Below are 25,410 nucleotides of genomic sequence, written 5' to 3' on the forward strand. Positions count from 1 at the left end.
GTCCCATATCCATTGAAAAACAAAGTTTTCAAAATTGCAACTCTTCTAAAAGACAGTGTATATAGGTATATCTATATCTCAAAATCAAACACTAGATGGGAAGCCCTGGCATCCTTACTCTCAAGGATGGGATTTCAGCCCATTCCTGATGAATGCCTCTTTATAAGCTGTTTAGAAGTAAAGCTTCCAAGTGTAGGGTCACCCTGTTGTAGAAGCTTTCCTGGGATGTTACACATTTTCCCTGAGACCAACAGGCTAAAGCACTGAAGAGACCATTATGAGCTGCTTATTTCCTCTCTTCTGGCTGGAATATTCCTAGCTGTGGGTTTTCACGCTGAGGAGAGAACATCCTCGCATTCGGTTTTAAGTTGCCCATACAGCAAAGTGTGTCATCCTTTAGTCTGGTGGAATTTCTAACTCACCCTCTTCATCCTGGGCAGAAGCTTACGATCAGCATTGTCTTTCACTACAGTGTTACAGGTATTTCAAATGCTCCTCTAACTACCACTCACTATACAAATGTGCTATTAGAGAGGTGGGAGAAATCATTATATGCTATTGGTAGCTCCTTCTCCTAGCTCAACCTTCCTCTACTCCACTCACCATAGAAGAGCTTTCTTATTAAACTCTGATACATCCCTCTTTGTAACAAAGAGGGATGTAAGTGAATAAAACTGCCTCTATCCAATGTTGTTCTCCCCTGCTTGGATCAAAATGCTGCAGTATATACCTATCTGGAAGTGCGAAGACACCAATATGCTAACTGACTGTAGAGTGTGCTAGTATTAAAGGCTGAAGTATACATTTCATTTATTTGTTAAACAGATAAGCAGACCCGTCCTATTCCGAGCAGGCTGCCTCTCCTCTACCAACTAGCAAAGCATGCAGTTTGCACCAATGAGAACAGCGCCCAAATCTTTAGACATTTGAGCCAACCCAGCAGTGCCCTCCTGAAAGGTATGCAACATATTACACAGTACATTTGGGAAACAAGGAAATTGAGGCCCATGGTCACTCAGTTCACTTACTTCTGTCACTCCTTCATCCTCCGATAGGTACCCATGGGGTACAAAAAAGCCATCATCATCATCTTCATCTTCTCCTCCCTCCTCCTCATCATCCTGAAGATAAAGTTAACTTTACTAGAAACTGCACTTTATAAATCACCTAGCAAGAGTTTCAACAAGCAGCAAGAATCCAGACGTGAACAGTCTCAGAAAAGAGCGTCATTTGTCTGGTTTGAAACTAACAACAACAAAGCTTCAGTCCACTATGACAGCTATGTTTCTTTTGAATCATCTCCATAACTTTAAGGCTGGCTAGCGCAGAAAATCCTCACCCCTTCACTGTGAGAGAGAGATTCTCCTGGTTCTTCCTCTTCCCACTCTTCATCACTATCTATCTCATAGTCGAGCAGTTTCTGTAATGAGAAATGTCCACGTCACCACTCTGTCAGTGAACTCAGAGAGCAATGCAAGAGTTCATGCAACAATTCAAACAGCAGCAAGAGGGAATAAATGACAACTGGTCTGTGAAATGCAAGAGAAGAACGCATGGGTATTTGGAGACAAGGTCTGCTTCAGAATTGAAAGAGAGCAATCAGTAAGGCATGGGTAAGACCATGCTGATTGTGAAATGCTTACACTGTCCTTTGACCAGGGATTCCTGGGATGAATGACAGTGGTTTTCTTATTCCATGTGCCCCAGTATGCAGGTCGATGATTCTCAGAAAACTGTAGGAGTTTCATCCTGCCAAACTTCTTCCTTTCGGGAACATTGTCCATTTTGCAGCTATCCACTATCACCACATCACTGTTGAAACAAACACAGCCCTCAGTGGTTTCACACTCCACTGCTGCTCAGAGAGAAGCCACAGACATCACTTAAAGGCCTGAGAGACCCTCTTCAGTTCAGCAGTCTCAAACAATTCTAGAGTGTTTGAATTAACGACACTTCGCCACCGTCTGCTTGCAAGGACAAAGCTTCTATCCCGGCCAGGGTCCGTCCCTAAATAACGACACCAACCTGTGTGTGATAGCAGCTCTGGTTTAACTATCTGACAGCACCTATTTGTTAAAGCCATGTTATTTAGGCTATGTCTGCACAGCGAACCTTACAACATGGTGGCTGTGCCACTGCAGCTGTGCCGTTGTAAGGTTTGCAGTGCAGCCATTCTTTATCGCCGGGAGAGAGCTTTCCGGTGACAAAATAAAACCACCTCCAACGAGGGCTGGTAGCTTCGCTTTGTCATTAAAACTTTTGTCGTTCAAGGGGGGTGTTTTTTCATACCCCTGAGCAACAAAAGTTTTGATGAAAGTGCCAATGTAGACAAAACCCGAGATGAAGCAAACGGAGCGCTCCCTTTCTGCACTGGACACTGTTCAAGTGCAAGACTCCCTGTGGAGAAGGATTTATGAGCTTGTGTATGGAATCAAGGAAATCTGCATCACAATACATTGCTTCCTGTGGTGACGAAGCTCATACAGGACTATTTTAAAAGAAAAACTCCACTTTTTTGTGTGATCACTGCTGTTGGTGCAAACCATTTTCCAACACTGTTTTCACAGTTGGTATGTAAGTGAACAGCAACCCCAAGCCCCAGACTAACCTGTTGACTATGTCAGCACTGCGGTAACAGACAATGGTAGGTCCAGATTTATGTGGCTTGCGGCACTTTAGTTCTTCCAAGAAAGAAACGTCATTATTCTGTGCTTGTAGGAGCTGATCTAACTGATCTGAGAGGTCCTGATCAAAGGCAACACGACAGAGTGGAGCCAGGACCATGTTCTCTTTAATTTCAAAGGGAGCAAATTTCCCACAGGAGCCAGCAAGGGTCTGAAATTAAAAGTATGTTTAGAAATGTTAAAGTCTGAATCCATCAGCATCTGAAAAACAGCAGCACTAGCCCATTTGAGTTAAATCTAAAGTCTTGATATTTCAAGAGATGCTAGGATCGGGGTAGTCTATTTTTTGTCAAGGTCCAACTTTCTTGGCCAAGGCACAGTCAAGGTCCAGACTCCAAAGAAAATAATTAAAAACAAGGATGATAATAAATAAAAACATTTTGGGGTCTGTTCAAAAGCATCAGGTGGTCAGTAGTTAGCCTGCGGTCTGCCTATTGACTACCCCGGATGACATACTTCTTATTTGTGAGTTCAGCAGATCCCCTTGAGGAGAATTAAAGTCTTGTAATCATTCCTGGAACAACTATTAAACGAGTCATGGATTTTCAGTATAACTGGCAAGAAGTATGATCTCTACCATAAGAGATTACAATTCTGTCCCTCACAGCATCAGCCACAAAGTTTTCAATTGTCTAACCACAGATGCACAGCCATCACTTTTTAAAATAAATTAGAAGTCAGTCCTCAAGTTTGTTCACTTGAAAAGAAAAAGGTGTGGATGCATGTCATTAACGGAACTAGTGTGTTGGTTCAGAAGATAGTAAATGAAGCAGAGAAATAAAGAAAATGATTAGCAATAACTGACCTTGGGGGCTTGTGGAGTCTTTGGTTTCTGAAAGAACCTGGTGATTTCTGCCTTCTGTGCATTAATGCGCTGGAATTAGAGGGTTGAAATACATGTTATCAACTTGTTAAATGAACATTAATATGGCCGGTTTCAGAGTAGCAGTCGTGTTAGTCTGTATCCGAAAAAAGAACAGGAGTACTTGTGGCACCTTAGAGACTAACAAATTTATTAGAGCATAAGCTTTCGTGGACTATAGCCCAGAAGTGGGCTGTAGTCCACGAAAGCTTATGCTCTAATAAATTTGTTAGTCTCTAAGGTGCCACAAGTACTCCTGTTCTTTATTAATATGGCCCAGTCTTTAACAGGGGTTACACTCTTTAGCTCACTAAAGTCCAGGATGAGGTATGGAGTGAGGGGTTTGGTCTTTTTGCTCAGCTCCTGTAATACAACGAAACATTAACAAAGGTTGTTGCTTTCTGTGAAACACCTAGTACAAATTTGGACACCAATAGTGATCAATAACAAATGAATGTACTACTATTGCCTTGTCCTGTGTTGGAATCCTATAACTGAACACAACAAAACAAGTGGGCAGGCTAAAGAGGCTAGGTGTTCGGATAAGGGGTTGCTCCAGTTCTTTTCTCCTGCTTTAAATTCATCACTTGAGTGCCTGTGTCAGAATTTGAGTGGGAAGAATGGTGCTTTGGTGGAGGGCTTGAACTGTTATCCTGCTCAGAGGATGGGTTATGAGAGCTTTGGATGGAAGATCTGTCAAAAGCCCATCACAATATCCTCTGAGCAAGTACATGAGTTGCTCCCCAGTGACTTTTGGAAGGATTTCCATATTGCCACTGTTCCCCATTTGTAGCCCAGAGTACTGAAAGGTCAGAATTTCCATACTGGCCCAGATACTCCTTCACAAACAAGAACGAGAAGGCCAACAACTCCATGCTGCAGCATGATTTGTGAGCATTGTCGAAAGAGGCAAGTTCCACAAGGATTTATGGACAGGGCAGCAGCTTGACAGACCAGAACAGAGAAAGCTTTTATATTTTTTGGGGAGAGGAAGGTGGAGATGGACAAGTATGAACAAAGGCCACAGCACTGATGGGAGCAATGGATAGAGGTGCACCAAGGCATCACTGGTGGAGTAGTGCAATAAGACTAGACTGAATACGTAGCACTTTGAATAAGAACACAAGAAGTTTAAATTTGATGCAACGGAGAAGGGAGAGCAAATGGAGAGATTCAAAGAGGGGGTAGGGGGATATTATTAGAAGCCATGTTCTGGATGATCTAGCAAGGGAAATGTGGATGTCAGGGCGATCAAGGACACTAGCAGTCTCCAATTCCAGTACAAGAACCTAGATAGAAAGCATCAGAGGGACAGCAAGACTCCAAAATAAAGCAAGAAATTTTTACCTTTTCCTCCTCTTTTAACCGTTTCTCCTCCTCTTTCTTCCTTTTCTCTTCAAGTTTTGCCCTTTAAAATATAAAATTAATTTAAGGAGTTACCACACAAGTCATTAAGGTGACAGTATTTATTATTCGTATTGTGGTAGAGCCTAGGAGCTCCAGTCATGGACCAAGACCCATTGTACAAATGGAACAAAAGGGCAGTCCATTCATTTGATCAAAACCAGCAAGAATGTGGAACAAAAGCCTATTCATGTCTTCTGCACTGGAAGTTTATATGTTCAACCATATCTACATTACTAGTTATCCATTTTCAACTCACTCCAACATCCAGAAGAGGGATTTGTGGTTAACATAAAAACACTTTTTAAAAAAAAGACGTTCCCCAGCCATGACATGAAGAGGAAAAACCTCAGGTGAAGCACGAAACCACTTTTCAGCCATTTCAAAGTAGGAGCTCAGTTTATCATCTGCATTCAAGTAGAAAATTCTTAAGACTAAGGGCAGGTCCACATAGTTAAAACTGGTACTAAAACTATTTAGAAACAGATAGTTAAATCAGCGCAACCCCTTAACGTTGATAGCTTATTTCTACAAGCACCTTTAAACCAGTACAACTCTAGGACAATACAAGTTACGGACACAAATCACTTACTCTAAAGCTTCCTGTCTCTCCTTGCGTTTTTCCTCCTTCACTCGTAACTTCTCAGCCTTTTCCTTTTCATCTTTTTCCTTTTTCTCTCTCCTTTCCTTCTCTTTCAGTTCTTTCTCTTCCTCCTTCTTCTTCTTTGCCTCTTCCTTGGCCCGCTCTTTTGCGGCTTTTGCCTCTTCTTTCAGCCTCCCTTTTTCCTCCTTTTCTGCTTGCAACTTCTGCAGCTTATCTGCACGTTCTTGATCCTAGTTGCCAAACAGTTCAATAAATGTCCCTGTCATGCATATTATGCAGCTATGTATCAAAAGAATAGATTAGCACAACTGTTTGTGCTGTTGGGTTACTGGTGTAAGTTCTTGCACTGAGTGTTTAGCCTGTGGCCTGGTTTTGTTTCAGGTTACCAGCGAGGAGTAAGACAGTTAGAGGATTTACGTACTGTCATTAGTTGCCTGGGCAAGCTAAATCATTCTGTGAAGCTGGTCCTCAAACACCTGTTGATTAATGGGTTTGGCTCCCTCTCTCCTCCGCAATGGGCCTGTCAGTTGTACAGTGTTTTAATCATGTTCTGCATACTGAAGGAAGTTTGTGTTCTATTTTGTTGTATGTTTTAATTATTAAGTCTGAGAATACATATTTGTTTATGGAAATTTAAGTATACAAGAGAAAGACTTTTCTAGATTTGATTATGGTAGTTTTTAAAAGATATTTGGGGAAATACATATCCTATTAGGTACTGCATTTTCATGCTCTTATTTTCATTTATGGCTACCTACTGTTAGAGATTCCTAATGTGAAAACCCAATTAGAAATCACTTTCATATCCAGATGGAGTTTCTGAAGGAGACCCACTTTACTTCCTAAAAACATGATGAACACCACCATTTGCATTATGCAGATATTTTATTTCCTATAGAACTCTAAAAGCAAGGAGACATTTTTACTGGTTCATCAGTTCATTTAAGGTAATTTGACACCTTGGGTTGCTATGATAATTTAAGTCAGGGGACCCCAACATCTAAGTGCGCCTGCGTACTGGCCGGCGGACGAGCATCCGCCGAAATGCCACCGAGAAGCAGCGTCATCCAGAGGTGCCGCCGCCGAAATGCCGCTGATTTTTGGCGGTGACGCCTCTGGATGACACTGCTTGTCGGCGGCATTTCGGCAGCGACGCTATTGACGTTGCCGCTTGTCGGCGGCATTTTGGCGGATGCTTGTCTGCCTCCACAGTCCCCCGTGGCTTGTCGTCTGGCGCTTGCCAGACGAAAAAAGTTGGGGACAACTGAGCTAAGTCGTATTATGGGAGGAGTAGGGAAGGCAAACATAAGTGATGTTAGAACTTACATTATAATATCCTGAGGCAAGCCTGAGCTATTTTTCTCAGTTGCAGCATCTACTGAAATATTCTGAGGTTGTGTTATGTTTAGTACAGCGATAGATCCCAAGATAGCCCCTGTTTTGATGGCACTACATGCACATGCTATATCTGGGAGCTAAGGAAATCTGTACTTAGACATCCAAATGCCCCATACTGTCAGTTTCTAGCTTCTGTCTACTGAGTTCACATTTCAGGCCTCCAGCAGATGCCTGTATTTCCCAAGCAAAGCTTGTGCTGCACAGATATCTGCAACAGAAGTCTGACAAACTGATACAAAATTATGTCTATGGCAGCAATCCTATAAAGAATGTGTTCATAAGAACTTCTTGACTGCTAGAAAGACTCAATCCTCTGAAGATTTATTGGCCGACGTGGCTTTGTAAGTTGTCTAGATAACAGCAAACCTTTTTATATAAATAAACAGCAGGAGCGGTGCACTAGAGAGGCTTTCACTCAGCCCAAATCAAATGTCTGAAAGTAGGAGTATGTATATATGGAATGCGAGAGTACAACAGATTGTTGGCACAAAGTATGTTGCATATAAAAAGCCAAGATTTCTAAGTCTGTCCCAAACTCCATCTAAACTACAATGTTAATGTAGCTTATATGAAACAGGGACAGGCCATCATTAGATCTTGTAACCAAGTTACTGAGAGAACATGATAGGTGCTTATACGTGATGCTTGTTTTAGTAGCTTCTGGCAAAATGCCAGTCTAGTTCCAATGCCAGTCTAGTTCCAGCATGCAACAAAGTAAATATTTGTTGCAGATTATGCATAAAATTCTATTTAATCAGGGGCTTTAGATTAGCACTTCATTACAGGAACGAGTGGTATGGAAGTGATATTACATGATAGCACCATAACACTACAAGGGAGTAGCTGACCAGCAGCTTTCTAATGGATATAGGATGCAGCTTACAAATGCTGCCTGGAGCAGCACCTGCCAGCTCACCCAGCAAATCACACAGGCAAGCAGGCCACGGTCAGATTTTTTTTTTTTTAAACGGAAACTAGACATCATTTGTAGCTGTCAAGAAAAGAGGAAGAATGTTGAAGGAGGCGGCCCTAGAGCAAAGGTTCTTCAGGATTTCCAAGCCGTTTGGCAGAAATGCATGACAAGAGTGTATCTATATAGTCAGTTAAAAAGTTTGAGGAAAATAAAGAATCCTTCTCAGCATTTCTGAAGTCAGTGGGAAACGCACCTATGTTTTTCTTTAATTCATATTATAGTGCATATCACACAGGAGATAAGCAAAGCTACTACTCATGCATTAGGCAATTTCAGGACAAGCCAAGAACTTTTAACTGCATGCATAAAGATTCCACATTCCTTAGTTAGAAGAACTGGAGAAGCAGGAAGAGAGGTGTTAAAGTGGACCAAAAGGAAACGCAAAAGGCTTTGCTTACTATTCAATGCAAAAAGCACAGCAGGTAAACTTTCTAGGTCAGTGAAAATGCCTTACTCTTTGCAATCTCAGCTTCTCCTTCTCCGCAGAACTTTTGAGGAATTTCTGATGCACCTGAAATTAGAAGGTACAGAGATGTTTTTAGATTCATACTGTCTACATCATTCTCAGTACAATTCCTAGAGCACTTTCTCCAGAAGAGCTCAACCAAAACTTGCTGTAATTTTAGACCTCCAACAGCATGTTTGATAGGTTAAATATTCCTACAACTTAGGAAGCAGGTTTCAGCTCTTTTCATTCCTAGCCAGACTGATTTACCAAGCATGTATTTATAAGAATTTATTGCAAACTGAAGCTTATGCTAGATTACTACTCTGCATACTTTAGCATTATGCTATTCTTCTCTAATGTACCCTCACCATGGTATATTTAAAAAACCAAAATATGTTTTTATTTTTGTACATATAAAAGAGCAGAAGTCAATCACAAAGCCACTATAAATCACTACAACATAACAAGGGGAGCCAAAGCTGTAGCAAAGTTAGATCCTACTTACTGCCAATATTTTACTCTTGTATGCCACTGATTTGTGCCAGGATTTTGGACTCTCATTACCCAAATAAAAGGAGTGTCCTTAACAACCATGAGACAAGAAGTTGTCAGAGAGAAGAAAGGCCCCTCTTGTTCTTACCCTTCCACCAGACAGTACATCTATGCTTGTTTTAGACATGTATAAATTTCTGTATAGGCAACTGTGGAATACCAAACAATGTAATTCACATGATGATTAAATGGATTAAGTTTGTCTGTAGTATTTTATGTAGTTTAGTTAGCTTTGCTAAATCCCTCTATTCTCTCCTTTTCTAGGCTTCTCAATACAGATCAGGTAGTACAATGTTTTACTCATTCAATACCCAGTTTCCTATTCTGAAAGATGTATGCTTATGCAGTATAACCAAGCAATAGTCCTGCACTCAGCCTTGTATAAGAAAGGATGCAGTCCTTGCCATAAGGTTCTTTGGGTCGGTAAAGCCATATTTACATTTTTTTTTTTAAACACATTTAATGCAACTTTGTAAAGAAGCCAATACCAGGACACACAGAACAGACACTGTAGTATGTGCTGTTTTCCCCATTTTTGGCAAAAGCTCCATTCAATTAAAATACCAAGGATATGACATTTTACCTTATTTTGAAGTTTGTGGAATGCAGGTTACCCCCCTCCGAAAATCCTTTATTTCATTACACTGGCAGTTTTGTGGCAAGATTTCCAAGTGGAGCTTTAGTTTAAAAACAGTGGTTTATCACCATATTATGCCAAAAGCGAAGCACATTTACCCTATAAGGCTATACTGGCAGTACTTCATGTTTGTTACAAGTATGGTATCAGACAAGTTTATAGTACTAGATAAGAGCATATTGTCAATTCAGGGATCAAGATCATAAGTTTAACTAGGTTTGGAAGGATTACATTTTAATTGGTAAGCATCAGTTTCACTGTACACAAAATATTTCCATTTATAATCAAAATTTACAGTTAGGCAAAGAAAGAAATGCTGCTTGAGAACTTAGGAGATAAAAAATAGACTATCAGGGTCCAAATTCCTTGGTCAATGTATAATTAAGGTCCAGATTCCAGAGAAAGTTTAAAAAAAAGAAGATTTCAGGATCTGTTCAAAAAGTATCTGGTGGTCCAGATTTGGCCCGCAGTCCACCTATTGACTACCTCTGAAATTTAAGGATATTTACATTGTATATTTTGACATATAACATTGCCAATTTGTGTTTTAATGGTTATAAAGTTTTTGAACCTTAAAGTCTATTGTCATTAAGTAACTAGTCAGATCCTCCCATAATTTCCCACAACTGAAAATGTAAATGGATAAAAAAGAAGTTCTTAAAAAAAAAAAAACTGATATCCATCAAAACTATAAAAAAATAAAATAAAATTTAATTCTGCCAAACCTACTTGTAACTTAACTCAATAACTGTTTTTTTCTAGCTAAAACACAAGCCACTGATGTAACAGAAATTAGAAAGGGAAGAGATGTAACATTCATGAAGTCCAAACCCCAGCCAATGCATAATAGTACTCTGAAGTACACTTTAGTGTTTTTTCCAATCCAGTTATGATATCCCCAGTAATTGAGCTTCTACTACCTCACTTGGGAAGCTATTCCACAGTCTAATTCATCAGTAAGTTTCTGGTATTAGACTATGAGCCATTTAATTGTATCCTATTACTCCTTTGTATCCCCCTAAATAATTTCTCTCCATTCTCAGTGTTTAGACCTTTCTGTTGCATGTGTGTCCCCCTCCTCCTCCCCACTCCCTCAAATCACTTGGCCAAGCTACACATTTTGCTCACAATCTTTCTTCATAGAGCAGTACCCACACCCTAGCCCTGAACCTCTTTATTAGAAAAACAATTACAAAATTAAGTGGTAGCTAGAACTAAACAAATACACAGACCAGACAGTCTACCATACTTTTGCACTGAAGGAGATGGCAGTGCCCAAAGCATAGTTACAAGGTCTGCTCTGGTTCAACAATATTAAGCATCAGGTCTTTGTGTTTCATGCAAGAGAAACTCCCACTTTACATCTCAGTTGATAGATTCCAGAAAAGCCTATTCACCTCTCCACTTTATTCAAACCATTTGATTAATTGTTTGAGCACTATTCGCGCAGATTGCGGTTTCAAAAACCCAAGCTACCCTCTCAGTGCACTGCCAAAGATCATGGTGCTGTAAAGGTTCTAACAATCACTAGAACAGAAGTCTGAGTTGAAACTAATTCAATGAGTGCATAAAATTAACACACACGAAGCTACCGTGAAGCTTAATTAGTGTAGATGTGTATTTACTATTATATTCCACTCTTGATGCTGTTGGTCAGTCAGCACCAGGTGCCTCAAATCGTTTTGTACTAATGCTTTAGGAAAAAAAGTCAAGCAATGGATTACTGCACGTGATCAGATGGTGTATATTTTAACAAGATGGCTGACAGCACAAGATTTGCACACTAGTTTTAAGAGATGCAGAAAAGTTGTCTGAGTTGCCCTCTTCCCACCCCCAAACAGCACATGGATTTGTAGCTATATTCTTCTGAAATAAGACTTGCAGTTTGAGCATTTTCTATCCTTCAAGGAATTTTACATAAATATTACTTAAAAAAAAAAGCTTTTTGCACACTTGAACAGCTTCTTCCACAACCTAAAACTCAATCTTGTATATATAGAAGGACTTACAATTCCGACAACTTCATAAAAGGTAAGATTTTAAAATGTCCTACATAGACAATTATCTTTGAACTCTGCTGTTTACCCACATATTATACCCAGGTGTAAAGTCACAGGGCTTCATGACTAAGTTATGTAAATATACCTGTGAGAACATTAAAATATACAGCTCAAGATGCACTGATTATGCACATTATTTTAACTACTCATTTTAGAAATAGCTAAGAATCCAGCTCTCTGCCTTAAAAGAGTCAACATTCGAGAATCTTGTTCACTATATGAGTGATGAGCTTTTTGCAAAAGTATATCAACTTACAATACTTTTCAGAACTCTTTCCATGACCTTTAACATCTTGAAATGGCAGAACAAAGGGATTAAAAACAATCCTAAAATAGATTTTGTGGTGGGAGACTGCTAGCTACATGCAAATGAAACAAACATTTAAAAACAAAAAACCAACCTTCCGAACAGGTATTGAAGCAGCTAAAGGACTAGTATCACTCCTGTTCTGTGCCTCAGGTGAGCTGGTAGAAGAGGGGGAGCTTAATGAGGAATTAGTAAGTATAGAGTCTCCTTCAGGAGAAGATTCCATTGTCTCACTTTCTGAGGTCATACTTCCTTCCAAAGACACAACACGGGGAGATCTCACAGTCATAATATCCTCCAGAACTACTACAGGCATCTTCCCCTCAAATATAACACCCTTGAGTTCACACTCATTCTCCAAATTATTATACTGTGTATTTGATAATTCAGAACAGGATTTAGTTACATCTATTGAGTCTTCATACTTATTTGCAGTAGCTTCATAAGATGGATTGGTATCCATTGAAACATCCACTTGGGCATTCTGAACAGGCTTTAATGGAGTCGACTGGTTTGTATCTTCTATCATACCATTAGTTGTCTCTACAGATGAAGATGCTTCTGAATTTAATTTACTGTGGTCTAGGCCATCACTTAGTGTGTGGTTAGAGTCCTCTGTCAAGTCAAATATGAGTACAGTTTCTCTCATGTTATTTTTCATGTTTTTCTGTACAAAGTTATCTAACGGACCCTTTCCGTTAACAAGTTTGGGAGTGAATTGCATTTCAGAATCCAACTGGCAGTCATTCTCCATATTGTCCAAGGATGCATGTGACGTATCTAGATTGGAATCTTTATTTTGACCAACAACATCTTGTGAGCTCTTTGCTTTCTTGACTTCCATGCCTGTGTCATATTTCTCCTTTGGTACAGGATTCAAACGCTTGAAAGGCAACCGTGCTGAAATAGTAAGATTTCATTACTTTAGTAAAATCATACAAATCAGCAGGGGGAGAAACTAAACAAATTAAACAAAAGTTAATGGGTTCTTAAAAGTGCAAGGAAATCCTTTATCGGCTCAAAAGTGAAGTTACTACATATACTGAACAGAATTGGTTTAACAAGTCTATGCAACATTTGATGTAGACTATTTTAGAAAGCAAGTTGGATCAGGAACAAGTCTCCAGCCCTCTTCCCGAAAGTTACCTTGCACTAGTTTCCTTGTGGGAATAACTGGTTTGTCTCTGCACTCCATGGCTGCAAGTAGAAAACAAACACACATTTACATTTCGCTCACATTTCTTACAGATTCAGGAAATATCTGCGTGATGATGTCGGTCGATCACCAGCTGCATCATGAGAGAGAAGCATTTTCTGCGGGATAGAGGAATAAGATCTCCTTGTCCTAATCACAAGTGGAGAAGGGCAACCAGGCCAGCATCCAAAGGAGGACTATTGGAGTGGCGGTTTTACAGGGCCAGACCCTGCTGACTGATCAACAATTGGCAATTCAACCTTCTCCCCAAATTGTGGGAAAGGGGCGTGAGAGGGGCCAGGTGGAGCAGCCCGACTCTGGCAAAGGGGCCAGTGGACTACCCTTGATCAGGGCCGGTAGCCCGTCAGATGGGCACCACCGCCTTCCTCTTCCAGCCAGGGCTAGTAGCTCCACGTACGGACCCCCAACAGCTAGGCTGCGCCATGGGGGGCGCATCGCGCCCCTCGCACCCCAGGGTCTCCGGGCGCTTTGCCGTGGTGGTCTCGGCCCCGCTTTACGGGAGGGGGCCCCAGGCCCCAGCGCCGGGAACAGAACCCCGGGCTCGGGCCGCTCCCGACCCACCCTCCGGCCTTGTGAGGGGAGCCGGGTGCCGTCCCCGGGGGAGCGGGGCTGTCCCCTCCGCCCGGCCCGGGCTCCTTCCCCCGCCACAGCCCCGCTCCCCTCCGCCCGGCCCGTACCTGCCATATCCCGGCCGCGGAGCGCGGCCCTGGCTCCTCCCCCGGCGGCCGCAAGGACCGGGGCGCGCCAGCTTCTCCCGCTCGTATTTGGCGGGAGCCTCGGCGGCTCCACGCTTCGGCACGCTGATAGGCCCAGAGGGCCCCATGTGACCTCGCCCCCGCGAAGCCTCGCGAGAAGCCGCCCCCGCAGCCGGCTCCAGCGGGAGGAGGAGGAGGAGGAGGCCCGGGGCTGCCGCCGCCTATTGGCTGGAAGAGACTGCGCGCCCATTGGTGCAAACAGCTGCCACCATGCCATGCCCGGCTAATGATTGGCTGTAGCACCCACGGCTGGGTTACGGCTGGGGGGTTGGACAGGTGAGGGTCTCGTGCTGGGCAGGTGGGGCTCTGCCGCTCGCCTCTTGCGCAATGGGCCCTAGGCAGAGTGTGACCGACTCTGCGTGAGGTCCTGCTTCCCCTGCGTGGGCCCTTGCCAGGGGCCCTGCTCCCCCGAATGTGACCCCCCCAGTGCCATGACTCTGAGTGTGCAATCAGCCCTGCTTCCCCTGAGTGTGCAAGAGGGTCTGCTCCCTAACGGGTGACCCCTAGCATGCAGTGAGTGAGTGAGTGTGCAATCACCTATGATCCTGAGTGTGCAAGGACCACTGCTCTGCCTGAGTGGAATGCCCAAGTGAACAATCGGCCCTGCTCTGCCTGGGTGTGCAGTGGATTTATTCAAAGCAGGCAGTGGCAGATTAGCCACTGGGACAACAGGGCCCATGCCCAGTGGCCCCGGCCAATTGGGGGCCCCCTGAAAAATGTGCACTCTTGTGTACTTCTGCTGGGGAGCAGGGGAAGCCCCCCGTACCCTGACCCTGCTCCCCAGCAGGAGCGCTAGGTGGATGAAGCGAGGCAAACCTCCGTGTGCTAACCCAGCTCCCCGGCAAGAGCACTGGAGGGAGGGAGGAGGGGCCCCCACTTAGGGTGACCAGATAGCAAATGTGAAAAATCAGGATAGAGGAGCCTATATAAGAAAATGACCCAAAAATCAGGACTGTCCCTATAAAATCAGGATATCTGGTCACCCTACCCCCACTTGCTCTGGCGCAGGGCCCCATCAAACTGTAATCTGCCTCTGAAAGCAGGAGTCATAAAGCCAAATTCTGCTTTCAGTCATGCTGGCGTAAATCTTGACTGATCCAATTAAATCAATGAATTGATCCCAGGTTTACATTGGCACAATAGAATAATTTGGTCATTCCGTGTGTATCCGTATGAACCAAAACAAAGAGGCTGGTGAAATGGGACCTAAACCTGCTGAGTTTCTGACAGCTCTGTCCAGTAGTCCTGACTCCTAGCCCCTTCTTTAATTTACTGGATAGCGCTCCCTGCCAGTATATGAGCACAGGGACTGGGAAGAACATAAGGGGGTTTGGTTTTCTACTGGCACAAACCCAAAAAATCCTGTGGCACCATCTCCAGGTTCCTGAGCAGTTATGTAGAGGGGCTCTGCAATGTAAGTGAGCATGCATGTACACAAATGGGGAAAACATGCAATGGCTGGTGTGTGTAACTCTATATGTGTGAATGTGAAATTACTGAATTGCTCACACACTGGGGCAAATTTTACTAATTATTTAATTCTGAGTGTTACTAATTATTCACATACGCCTTTATCTGGAAGTCACTGAAAAGGACTTGTCATACCATGTGTTTATTGCCCATAGGAAAGAAGTATTGATTTCTCAGGTCAGTTCTGCTGATGCAGGCTGCTCTATGTTGTCCTATAGGCCTCATATGATCAAAAAGTGGTGAACTAGAGTCAGATACAAACGATCAAGGCATCTAGCCAGCCTTTAATGAGTATTTGTTTAAGAATTCATACAAAGAGTTTAGCCAAAATTCTAGCATAACGCAGACGCAGCAAGAATCACAAAGGAAAGTGCATTCAAGACAATATAAAGAACTCACAACAATGTAGAGCTTATTTTGAACTCCTTTGAGTTTGGGAAGGTTTTTGAAGAGCAGAGCGAGTGACTTCAATTCCCAGGTAAGGACTGATTGTGATCCAAATGCAGTCTGCCCTTTTGTGTCCACTAACAAGCAATGCATGCTTTTTAAACATGCACCAATGCAAAGGGAAAGCAAAGATCCCTGTTAAGGGGACTTCTGAGAATCCTGAAGCCTGCACTCAGAAAGCCAAGTAGGAAAAATACTTCATGGCGACATCACCAGTAACTCACAGTTGAGGTTCCATGGAGATTGGGATTTGAAGCAGGAGTTTGTGTAATTTCTGTTTTTGCCTCAGTGTTTGACTAGCAGTAGTATGGATAGAAACAGACTTTCTAGGATGTTTATTCTTTGAAAAAATATCTATTTTTAAAAAAATAAATATTTGAAAATTGGCCATTTTTGATATTATAGGCAGGGCTGTTTGGCGGGCAAGCCTATTAAATTTGCCGCACACTTCCCATGATAAGACCTTGTTGTTTTGCTTATACGTTTACCAAACTTTAACCATTTCTGCTGAAATTTTCCATACTGGGTGTCTGCCTCAGGGTGATTATTTTATTTATTTATTTGCGAAATTTCTGCCAAAACCAGAAGTCTGACAAAGTTACAAAGTGACATGAATTTTGCACTTAAAGCAGGAATCCAGTCAGAACTGCGGCTTGGATCCACATCATAGCACAGACCAGTTAAAACCTCTGTTTTCACCCAACACGTTGGGGTGCTGGCGACAGAGTCTTCCCCCTACTGCAGAGGCCTCAGCCCCGATGCACTGGAGGTGGGAGAAAACTCAGAGCTCCAATAGCCATAAGTGTGAAGTGGGGGGCCACAGTCCCTCCTTGCTCATGGCAGGTGGCCCCACATGAGGCAAACCTAAGGGGCCCAGCCCATGTTTTTGCTCTGCCATAGAGGTAAAACCATTAGGGCATACAGGGCGAGGGCTGGCTCTAGTGGGAACGGTGTCTGGCAGGGCCCTGTGTTGTCCACAGCCTTGTGCCCACCAGGGGTCCTCAGAGGCCTCACAGTGCACCCTGTCAGGTTGGCTCAATTCACATTAGGCATCCCAGAAGCCCCAGACCTCTGAGGAGACCTAATCCCAACGCCAGAAACTTCTGGAGTGAGAAGATGACCGGGCAGACGCATGGAACGCTGCCCGGCTGTGCTGTTGGAGGTCGGGATTTTGTATTAGGTCTGTAACATTTGGGAATGGGTGGTGTCTGTCTGTCTAGGAAGCTCCGCCCCAGGCAACTTGGGGGTCCGTCTGTCCGTCGCCTTGTGTCTGACTCTCGATTTGGTGTGTCCATCTGTCTGTTCCCGTGTCTCGCAGGCTGCTCTGTCTATTCTTGTGTCTCCCTGGCTCTGGGCTCCAGAGGCTGGGAGAGGTGGAAGCCTCTTTGCGACTGGGCGGAAGAAGCAGATTACAGACTCGCTCTCAGTCGCTGCATACACTACTTGCATGCCCGGTCTCATTCCAGTTCGGTTACATTTCCTTGGTGTGACAAGCTTTGCACATGTTGACCACGTATGGAAAGTCTCATGCACAGAAATAGGACACATGTGCCCAGGCTTTTACACTCAGAGGGGTGTCCCTGTCCTCACTCTGAGACACTTGCACAAAACTTCCTGTCAGGATAGTTAAGCACTGGAATAAATTGCCTAGGGAGACGGCGGAATCTCCCTTATTGGAGATTTTTAAGAGTAGATTGGACAGACACCTGTCAGGGATGGTCTAGTTAATGCTTGGTCGTGCCTTGAGTGCAGGGGACTGGACTAGAAGACCTCTCATGGTCCTTTCTAGTCCCATGATGTATGATACGCTGTCTCTGGTGCTTCAGGGTTGATGTATCAAAAGCTAGTATTGTTAGTGAGCAGTTAAGGATGCAGGTGAAGTAGTAACACAGCTGCAGATGGAATGCTGTGGTGGTCTATCTATCTGCCATGTATTGCTTAAGGGGAAAGCTATGTTGAAAGTGAATTGTATATTTGGAGCAGAAAGTAGTGAGGTGTCAGTGGCTGAATCTTGGCCAATGTATGATTTCAGGCAGTCATATTAAACCCAGACAAAGCACAAGCTACGAGGTCAAATTCTGTTTTCCATGACATTGGTGTAAATCTGGAATAATTCCACTGCAGTCAATGGATTTAATCTCAGTTTTACACTAAAGTAAATTTAAAAAATTCATAGAAAACAAACAAACAAACAAAAAACAAAGCCCCCACTCCCCAACAGCCAAACACATGAAAAAGGGCACAGGAGAAACCTTTTCATATTTGTTTCTCCAGGTATAGAACAGGTAGAGTTGTAGGAACACATCTCTAGGGAGAAGAAACAGAGTTTGGGGTGAAAAAGTGGTCGTGCCTAATAGGCACAATTTTGTGGCAACTTTTCTTAGGGTTGCGAAATATTCCAATAAGACAAACATGCACTTAAGAAACTGTTGCAATCATTGTTGCTAGCTTCTTTTTCAACAGTGGGCATATGTCTTGGAGTGGAGGATTTTTTTTCCAGGAATTCAGAGTTAAGAATGCATTTATTGTGAAACACTGAACATGTATCATAAACATTCATTGCAATCAAAAGATGAGCTTGGATTTTTCACTCCAAACGCTGTTAATTACACTCTATTGGACTGTTTGTTTCTGATTCTGGACTGGATTTGATGTTAGAACTAATTCTACCTGGTATAACAAGTCTTGAACAAACCTAAGCTTCCGATTTATGAAATGAAAAACCAGAACGTATCAGGTGTTCCAAAAGAATTTCCTGGGACAGCAAGAAATCATATGGAATAATGGGATTGTGCTGGTAAAATTGATCACTTTAAGTAGTTGCAATCCTAGAAACACTTATACACGTGCTTAACTTGACTGTGACTAGTTCCATCAATGGCTATGACTATGAAGTCAGTGGGCCTACTCACAGTGCATAAAGTTAAGCAACTCCATAAGTCTTTGCAGGATAGTGCGGAAGCTATGTTTTGACAGGACTGAGCTCTGAGAGTGAAATGTCTTCTGTTCAAGGACTGTGACTTCATACCATCTATAATGTGCTTAGGGCAGTGTTGGCACTATATAAATGATAAATAAGAATAATTAATAATGCTTCTGTCTTGAGAGTTAATAGTAAATAATTGCAGTAATGGTGACGAGAAAATGAATGGTGATAAAACCATTGGAAGCGTGACAGTAGTGAAAATAACAGCCATCTTACTTGGTCATAGTGAAAACGATAATCGTGATAAGTGGTGGTGATAACAGTGATCAAAAGTAGAGCTATTAGCAATGGAAATTATAATAATGCTGTTGCACAGTAGTGATAATAATAGTGATATAGCTATTAATCACAAGTACGCAGTACACCTGCTGTCCCAGCCTGGCCTGCGTTTGTTTGTGGGTCTCACGCGCGCTATGGTGCTCCTGCCTGCAGGGGGCGTTGGAGCAGCACGTCGCCTGCAGGGTGACTCTCTAGCCGCGGCCTCACTTTCTATGGTGCTGCGGTAGGGACGTTCTCTCACACGCGCCTATCTATGGTAGTGGCTTATCCAAAGGGCGGATCTCGCTCCCCCGGGCCGGCAGGGGGCGGAGTGATTCCTGGCCTGACGCTCTAGCCAAGGGGCGTGTGGCCTTCCGCGGGGCTGGCCCGCTTCCGGCCTGGCCAAAGGCGGAAGTGTGCGGCGGGGTGCCATGTAACTTCCGGAGAGGAGCGGGAGGAGGAGGCGCCGCCGCGCGGGGAGCCGGGCTGTGTCCGTCTGTTTGTCTGTCCGTGGAGCTCCGCCAGGGCTGCTGGGGCATCCGCCCGCCCCTGTGTCAGGCGCTGTCTGTCCGTCCGTCGGTCTGTCTGTGGTCTCGGGCTCGCCCTGTCCAGGCTCGGGTCTGTCTGTCCGCCCCTGTGTCAGGCGCTGTCCGTCCGTCGGTCTGTCTGTCCTGAGTCTCAGGCTGTCCCTGTGTCAGGCTCGGGTCTGTCTGTCTGTCCCTGTGTCAGGCGCTGTCTGTTCGTCCGTCCGTCGGTCTGTCTGTCCAGGGTCTCAGGCTCGGGTCTGTCGGTCTGTCCTGAGTCTCAGGCTGTCCGTGTGTCCTGGTCGGTGCAGGGCTGAGCAGTGCCTGGGTCCCCCCCCCCCCCCCGAGGCTGGGAGAGGAGGCAGCATGTCTGTGGCTGGGCTGAAGAAGCAGTTCTACAAAGCGAGCCAGGTGAGAGACCCAGAGACTGACACCCCTCGCGCTCACATCTACAGCAGGTTATAATAATAATTAATTAATATATGGAGATATACCTATCTCATAGATCTGGAAGGGATGTTGAAAGGTCATCACCTTCACTAGCAGGACCAATTATTTTTTGCCCAGATCCCTAAATGGCCCCCTCAAGGATTGAGCTCACAACCCTGGGTTTAGCAGGCCAATGCTCAAACCACTGAGCTATCCCTCCCCCCCAAGAGAGGTTGCCCTCACCTCTCTTGCATGTCCCCAGTTGTGGCAAGGTTGGCAAACGTTGGCTAAGTTTGGGAAGTCTTGTGCACGGAGCTTCAGGGACCTGTGTTGCCAGACTCCTATTGACACTCAGAGGTGTTGCCTCTGTTATCAGACACTTGCATGCCTACATGGCCTCCTCCACAGATCCCTTACAGTTGTACCCTCAGAAAGTCTTCCCCCATTGCACCTTCGGACACTTGCACTCACACGGATTCTGGAGCTTCAGGGTTCAGCTAACATGGTGCCCTTTAATTCCTGGCATCACCATTTGCCCCCTGTTCAGATTTCTCTGCTGTTGTCCATGTATTTGTGTCCAGTAAGAGTGCTGATCCCTACCTGAAAATAGACCGATCTTGAGGGTTGACCCAGTCTCGGAATGGTTTGACACTGCATTGTTTTATCTCAGTTTATTTTTGAGGCTGGCGAGAATGGGCTGAAGTGGAAAGGGAGATAGCTCGAAATTGCAGCTGCGGAGGAGGGGTTGTGACAGCAACGGGAGATATTTCTGAATTAAAAGCTTCAGGTTGGCTGTGGCACTGCCAACTGACTATATACGGCTTCATCTTCCAGGAAAATATCTAGGTTAATATTTTAAGTGTGCCTGTGCTGAGTGTCTCCACCTTTACTCACAACAGATTGTGCCTTTCTAGTGCATACTGAGTTACCTTTTGTTAATGAGATTTGTTTTGCATTTTGGTGAAAATGATGCAGGCTCACTGTAATGTTCTCTCTGATATAAACAAAGATGTGCACAGGGAGGCAGCAGGTAAAACAGATGGCTGCTTATTATTCTTGCATCCATTTTTTCTTCCCCCTCAATTCCTACTTGCTTTATAGCCACCATTCCTCTTGGCTTCCATCTGTCTGGTCTCTTCACTGGAAACGAATTTGTTCTGGAACTGTAGAGAAGGGGTGGAATCAATCACCATGGGATGCAGAATTCTAATTCAGAAGTTAAATGTTTTTGGTTTAAAAAAGATGAGCTCAATCAAATTAGTGACTTGATCCTATTGTTGTGAAATTGTAGCAGAGATCTGTGTGTGGAAATAAGGATGCAGTTGTTTTTGTGACCCGATTTGTGGCAGGAATGCTGAAGTATTTCCTTGTTTTGAAGGGGGAGGAATGGTGGATAAGAGCTGTCCACTACCACATTCTACAGTATTGGTATTCTTGGGTTTCCCCCCCTCAGCAAAGAGAAATACTCCATCTTCCTCAATGTGTATGTGTGTAGTTCTTTTCCTGCCAAGTATTGGATGTGGCATATAAGTCCTCTTTAAATTGCATGTCAAATCCACAAGTGAAACAATAAGATGCCAACGTTATCTATTTCTTAGACTACTCTGTGCTCTTTAGACTTTAATACCATCACCATGACTACTTGTTTATTCTGAACTCAGGAAGGTGATCAGGAAACTGTCCTGTCACTTGAAGTGTCATCTTAATTCCTCCTATATATAAACACTTCTAAAACTCAAATATGCCATGTGTTGCTTAGTGGAAATGAAATGAGTCTTCCACTTGGGCCAGTAAGCGGAGAGGTGTGTGTGTGTGTGTGTGTACTAGTGCTTCTGTATATTTAATTGCTATAAGTGCACCTTTCAAAGGTGCACTGCAAGTAGCGAGTGAGAATTTTCTTATGTCTTGAACTTGTTTTGTAATGGGCAGTTTATTGTGAGTGAATTGCAGTAGTTCTCTGGTCAGCGGGCACAAATACATCTTAAGGTTATTGGAACAGAGAACTCTAAATGGCCTCACTACAAGATGTGCTGCAGTTCTCTGAACATTGAGTTAAAAATTAAAAAAAATAAGTCACGTATCTGAAAAGATGGGAAGAAAAAAAAGTTGGAGGAAGTTGGGAAGACTGTGAAAGGTACCAAGTGGAGTGAAATTCTGGACCAGAAGGTGGGGTTGTAACTAGGAATAACAAGCCCTTGTTGCTGCCCTTTACTAGACCCCAGGTACAGCTGCAGCATAAACTCAGGAAATTCCCTCTTCCTTGATGATAGCTGGCATCGGGAACTGGAAAAGATTTTGTGGTATGTGAATGTGATGAAATCTGGGTTTTCGGGGTGTGTGTGTGTTTTACAGGAAATGGCAACCTTAAAATTCTGGGAGAAAACCTGTCCAATGTGCAAATTTTTAATGACTGATTAGCCAAATAGTTATTTAAAAACTCTCTCGATAGGACAGGTAAAAGCCATGGTACTGAGTTCAAAAATTGTGTGTTCAGGCTTTCATTACAAAGGGATCCTACCCACAAATCAGTGATGGGATCCAAAATTCTCCAAATAAACGAAAGTGAGGCTTGGGATAACTTTCCTGCTTCTCAGGGAATTCACACACTAGTTCTCCCTTGTCCTCTTTGGCTTCTGCTAACCATCCCAGTCAGAGAGGACTTATCCCTGTGACTTATTAATACTTCTGAAGTGAACCCTTTTTTAGCTCATCACTGGAATTGCGCCAAGTATCAACAAAATTTTCTTTGGGAAGAGCACCCCTCAGATATCCCTAAACAGTATCCGTTCTCCCCCATTTAAAATGACAGTTGAACACTGTGTGCTTCTCTACCAATAGACTCATTATATTTTCCAGGCACAAAGTGTAAACAAACAGTTCCAGTGAAGCGCAGCTTAATCCAAGTATGTTTGCTAAGTCGTTTTGCCTCCTTTCTTGGTTACCTTTATGAAAAAGAACTTTGCTTAAAAGGAAAACAAAGGACTAGATTGCTGAAGACTTCACTCCTCCTGACTACTTAAAACAAACGCTTGGATCATGTGCTTTAAGATGGTCCAAGGGGAAAGGTCAGCTGGGAATCGCTTGTTGGAGGATTTCACTGTCATAGATCACTGTGGTGTTTTAAGCAGTGAAAGTTCGTGTCTGAGTCAAAAGCAATGTGTTTCTCAAGACTAACTACATCACTCTGGAACATGTGATGAAAGCTTTCTTCGGGTGGGACGTATCTAAAATTGAATTGAATTCCCACTTCTTTGGTTGGTGGTGGTTTTTTTGTTTCTAATATTTTCAGTTCATTTTATAATACAAGCACTGATCCCAGGTTCTGTGCACTTGTGCGAATGTTAAAGCCTCACAGAATTGAAGTGAGCAATAGCCACAGTGCAGAAATTTGTTGGTGACCTGTCCCTCTCTTTTCACTTTATTTGAATATTTAGACTGTGTGCAAGGGCATTTTAAAAACCAGGAGATAAGGAGTATGCACAATTGCATCTGGAGTCCTTTTTCACATCTCCCTGCTGCTGCTGCCAAGATTTGGAAACTGATCTAATTCTGGCAAAACCTAGTTTAATTGGAGGCTTGCTGCCAATGTTCACGGCATGGTTGCAGAAGTGAATTGCATGTTTCACAGTGAGGTGGGAGGAAAGGAATCTGTCCTGCACTTCTCTTTCTGAGGATGGACAGGGCTAACTGCTCTCAGGTGTTTGAGTTGCTTTGACAATGGCTAAAGCTACAGAGTCTATTTCTTTGAGGGGTAGGGACCAATCACACCCATTCTGTTTCCCGTGTCTCTCCCACGTGCACGCACTCACAGTATCCCACCCACTTCTGCTGTGCTCCTGGGGTGAAGGGGCGAGAATAGAAGACGCCACAGGCTGATTAGTTATTTTTGGCTCTCATGGAGGATTTGGATCTTCCACACATGTGGATTTGGCAGTGGCTTTCTTAAAGAGCTGTATTTAATTCCATTTCTGCTGTTAAACAGGGCAAGATGTATGAAGAATTTAAGCTTACAAAGGAATCTAGCAATCCTCTCTCCCTTCAAAAAAAACTGCATTGTTGTGCCAGTGAGTGGGGGATCCTCTCCCTCCCAATGACCGAGGACATGCTGCCAAATCCTCCTCCAGCTGAGCAAGGCGGTGCTGATGGCCATGAAGAGGACTTGATCCTGCCCCATTGTGTTCCTTAGAGAGGCCTTTGGCTTTTACGTCAGTGATTTGCACTCTTCTTGGGTGAAGCTGCCAGGCTCCCCCGCAGCAGAAAGCAATGGAGCTTGTAGCAAAAAAACCCCAAACCCAATCCAAAACAACCCGTTCTGGCAAAGTGTTGCAGGTGGTGAATAGTTATCCTGTTTGTATGCAGAACAAGTCCTGCTGCTTCATAGTTAAATGTCCCTCTTTTAAAAAAGATATCAATTTCTCCCTAGAGCGAGAAGAAGAAACAGCCTTGAGATTTCTGTTTGGTTTTGAGTTTCAGCATCTTGATTTGGGAGCAAGCTTGGGAAAATCATTGTTGCGCTCTTTGTGTCAGTCATGGCTCTGATCCAGTCTGGCAATTCCTCAGGTCTTCCTAGGCCAGTATCCTGTCTCTGACAGTGGCTGGGTACCAGATGTTTCACAGGGAGGTGTAAGAGCCCTGCACTAGGCAGACTGGGTATAAGCCACCTCCTGTATAGGTCTCATCCTGCTCTCTAACAGAGATTGGCTTAAACTGTGAAGCATGAAGTTTAATATCCATTCCAAAACTTCTGGTGTCATTAATTAGGATAACTCTTGATATCCTTATAAATATCTAATCCTTGTTGATCTTAAATTAATTCAGACCTGTCCCACATAGCAGGTTTAACTGAGGCCTAGTCTACCCTTGAAAATTGTACTGGTATGATTATGTCAGATGGGGTGTGATTTCTCCCTCCCCTGCCTTTTTTTTTTAATTGGTATGGTTATACCGGTACAGGCCCTAGGATGGATGCAGTACGTTCATAGACTATCAGGGTTGGAAGGGATCTCAGGAGGTCATCTAGTCCAACCCCCTGCCCAAAGCCCAGACAGATTTTTGCCCCAGATCCCTAAATGGCCCCTTCAAGGATTGAGCTCACAACCCTGGGTTTAGCAGGCCAATGCTCAATCCACTGAGCTAGGTGGCCTAGTGGCTAGAATGGGCCTTAGAAGACCTGGGTTTTATTCCCAGCTCTGTCACTGGCCTACTGGGTGACCATGGGTAAATCATTTCACTACCCTCTGCCCCAGTTTCTCCACATGTAAAATGGTATAAGGATAGTGTGACGACCTTTTGTAAGTTACTTCGAGATCTACTGCATAGGAGCTAGGCATTATCTTCTTATAGCGGTACAGGTATCCCCCTTCCCGTATGATGATAGCTGAACTGGTATAATCACC

At 43.6% G+C, this 25,410-nt stretch overlaps 2 protein-coding genes across 9 annotated transcripts in view; one reads left to right on the forward strand and one right to left on the reverse strand.

The window, feature by feature from the left end:
* CHAF1A (chromatin assembly factor 1 subunit A) overlaps positions 1 to 19,362 on the reverse strand; it is a 28,228-nt gene extending 8,866 nt beyond the window's left edge. Inside the window, exons 1-11 of one of the 2 annotated variants that reach the window (XM_034755249.1) lie at positions 19,154 to 19,362; positions 13,076 to 13,126; positions 12,024 to 12,829; positions 8,380 to 8,436; positions 5,543 to 5,784; positions 4,894 to 4,954; positions 3,490 to 3,558; positions 2,609 to 2,835; positions 1,644 to 1,812; positions 1,340 to 1,420; positions 1,029 to 1,121 (exon numbers count right to left, since the gene is read on the reverse strand). In XM_034755249.1, the coding sequence (XP_034611140.1) occupies positions 1,029 to 1,121; positions 1,340 to 1,420; positions 1,644 to 1,812; positions 2,609 to 2,835; positions 3,490 to 3,558; positions 4,894 to 4,954; positions 5,543 to 5,784; positions 8,380 to 8,436; positions 12,024 to 12,829; positions 13,076 to 13,124 (1,854 nt within the window). In that variant the 5' untranslated portion in view covers positions 13,125 to 13,126; positions 19,154 to 19,362. Of the gene's footprint in view, positions 1 to 1,028; positions 1,122 to 1,339; positions 1,421 to 1,643; positions 1,813 to 2,608; positions 2,836 to 3,489; positions 3,559 to 4,893; positions 4,955 to 5,542; positions 5,785 to 8,379; positions 8,437 to 12,023; positions 12,830 to 13,075; positions 13,127 to 13,822; positions 13,967 to 19,153 lie in introns of those variants that run through there. The other variant, XM_034755248.1, reaches the window with a different exon arrangement.
* Positions 19,363 to 19,504: 142 nt separating this feature from the next.
* Positions 19,505 to 25,410, forward strand: part of SH3GL1 (SH3 domain containing GRB2 like 1, endophilin A2) — a 47,769-nt gene continuing 41,863 nt past the window's right edge. For 3 of the 7 annotated variants that reach the window (XM_034755253.1, XM_034755255.1, XM_034755254.1), the window contains exon 1: positions 19,800 to 19,996. In XM_034755253.1, the coding sequence (XP_034611144.1) occupies positions 19,952 to 19,996 (45 nt within the window). In that variant the 5' untranslated portion in view covers positions 19,800 to 19,951. Of the gene's footprint in view, positions 19,637 to 19,683; positions 19,997 to 25,410 lie in introns of those variants that run through there. The other 4 variants (XM_034755257.1, XM_034755259.1, XM_034755258.1 and 1 more) reach the window with 4 other exon arrangements.

This window comes from Trachemys scripta, chromosome 22 (genome assembly GCF_013100865.1).
Source record: "Trachemys scripta elegans isolate TJP31775 chromosome 22, CAS_Tse_1.0, whole genome shotgun sequence".
NCBI classification, from domain to species: domain Eukaryota; kingdom Metazoa; phylum Chordata; order Testudines; family Emydidae; genus Trachemys; species Trachemys scripta.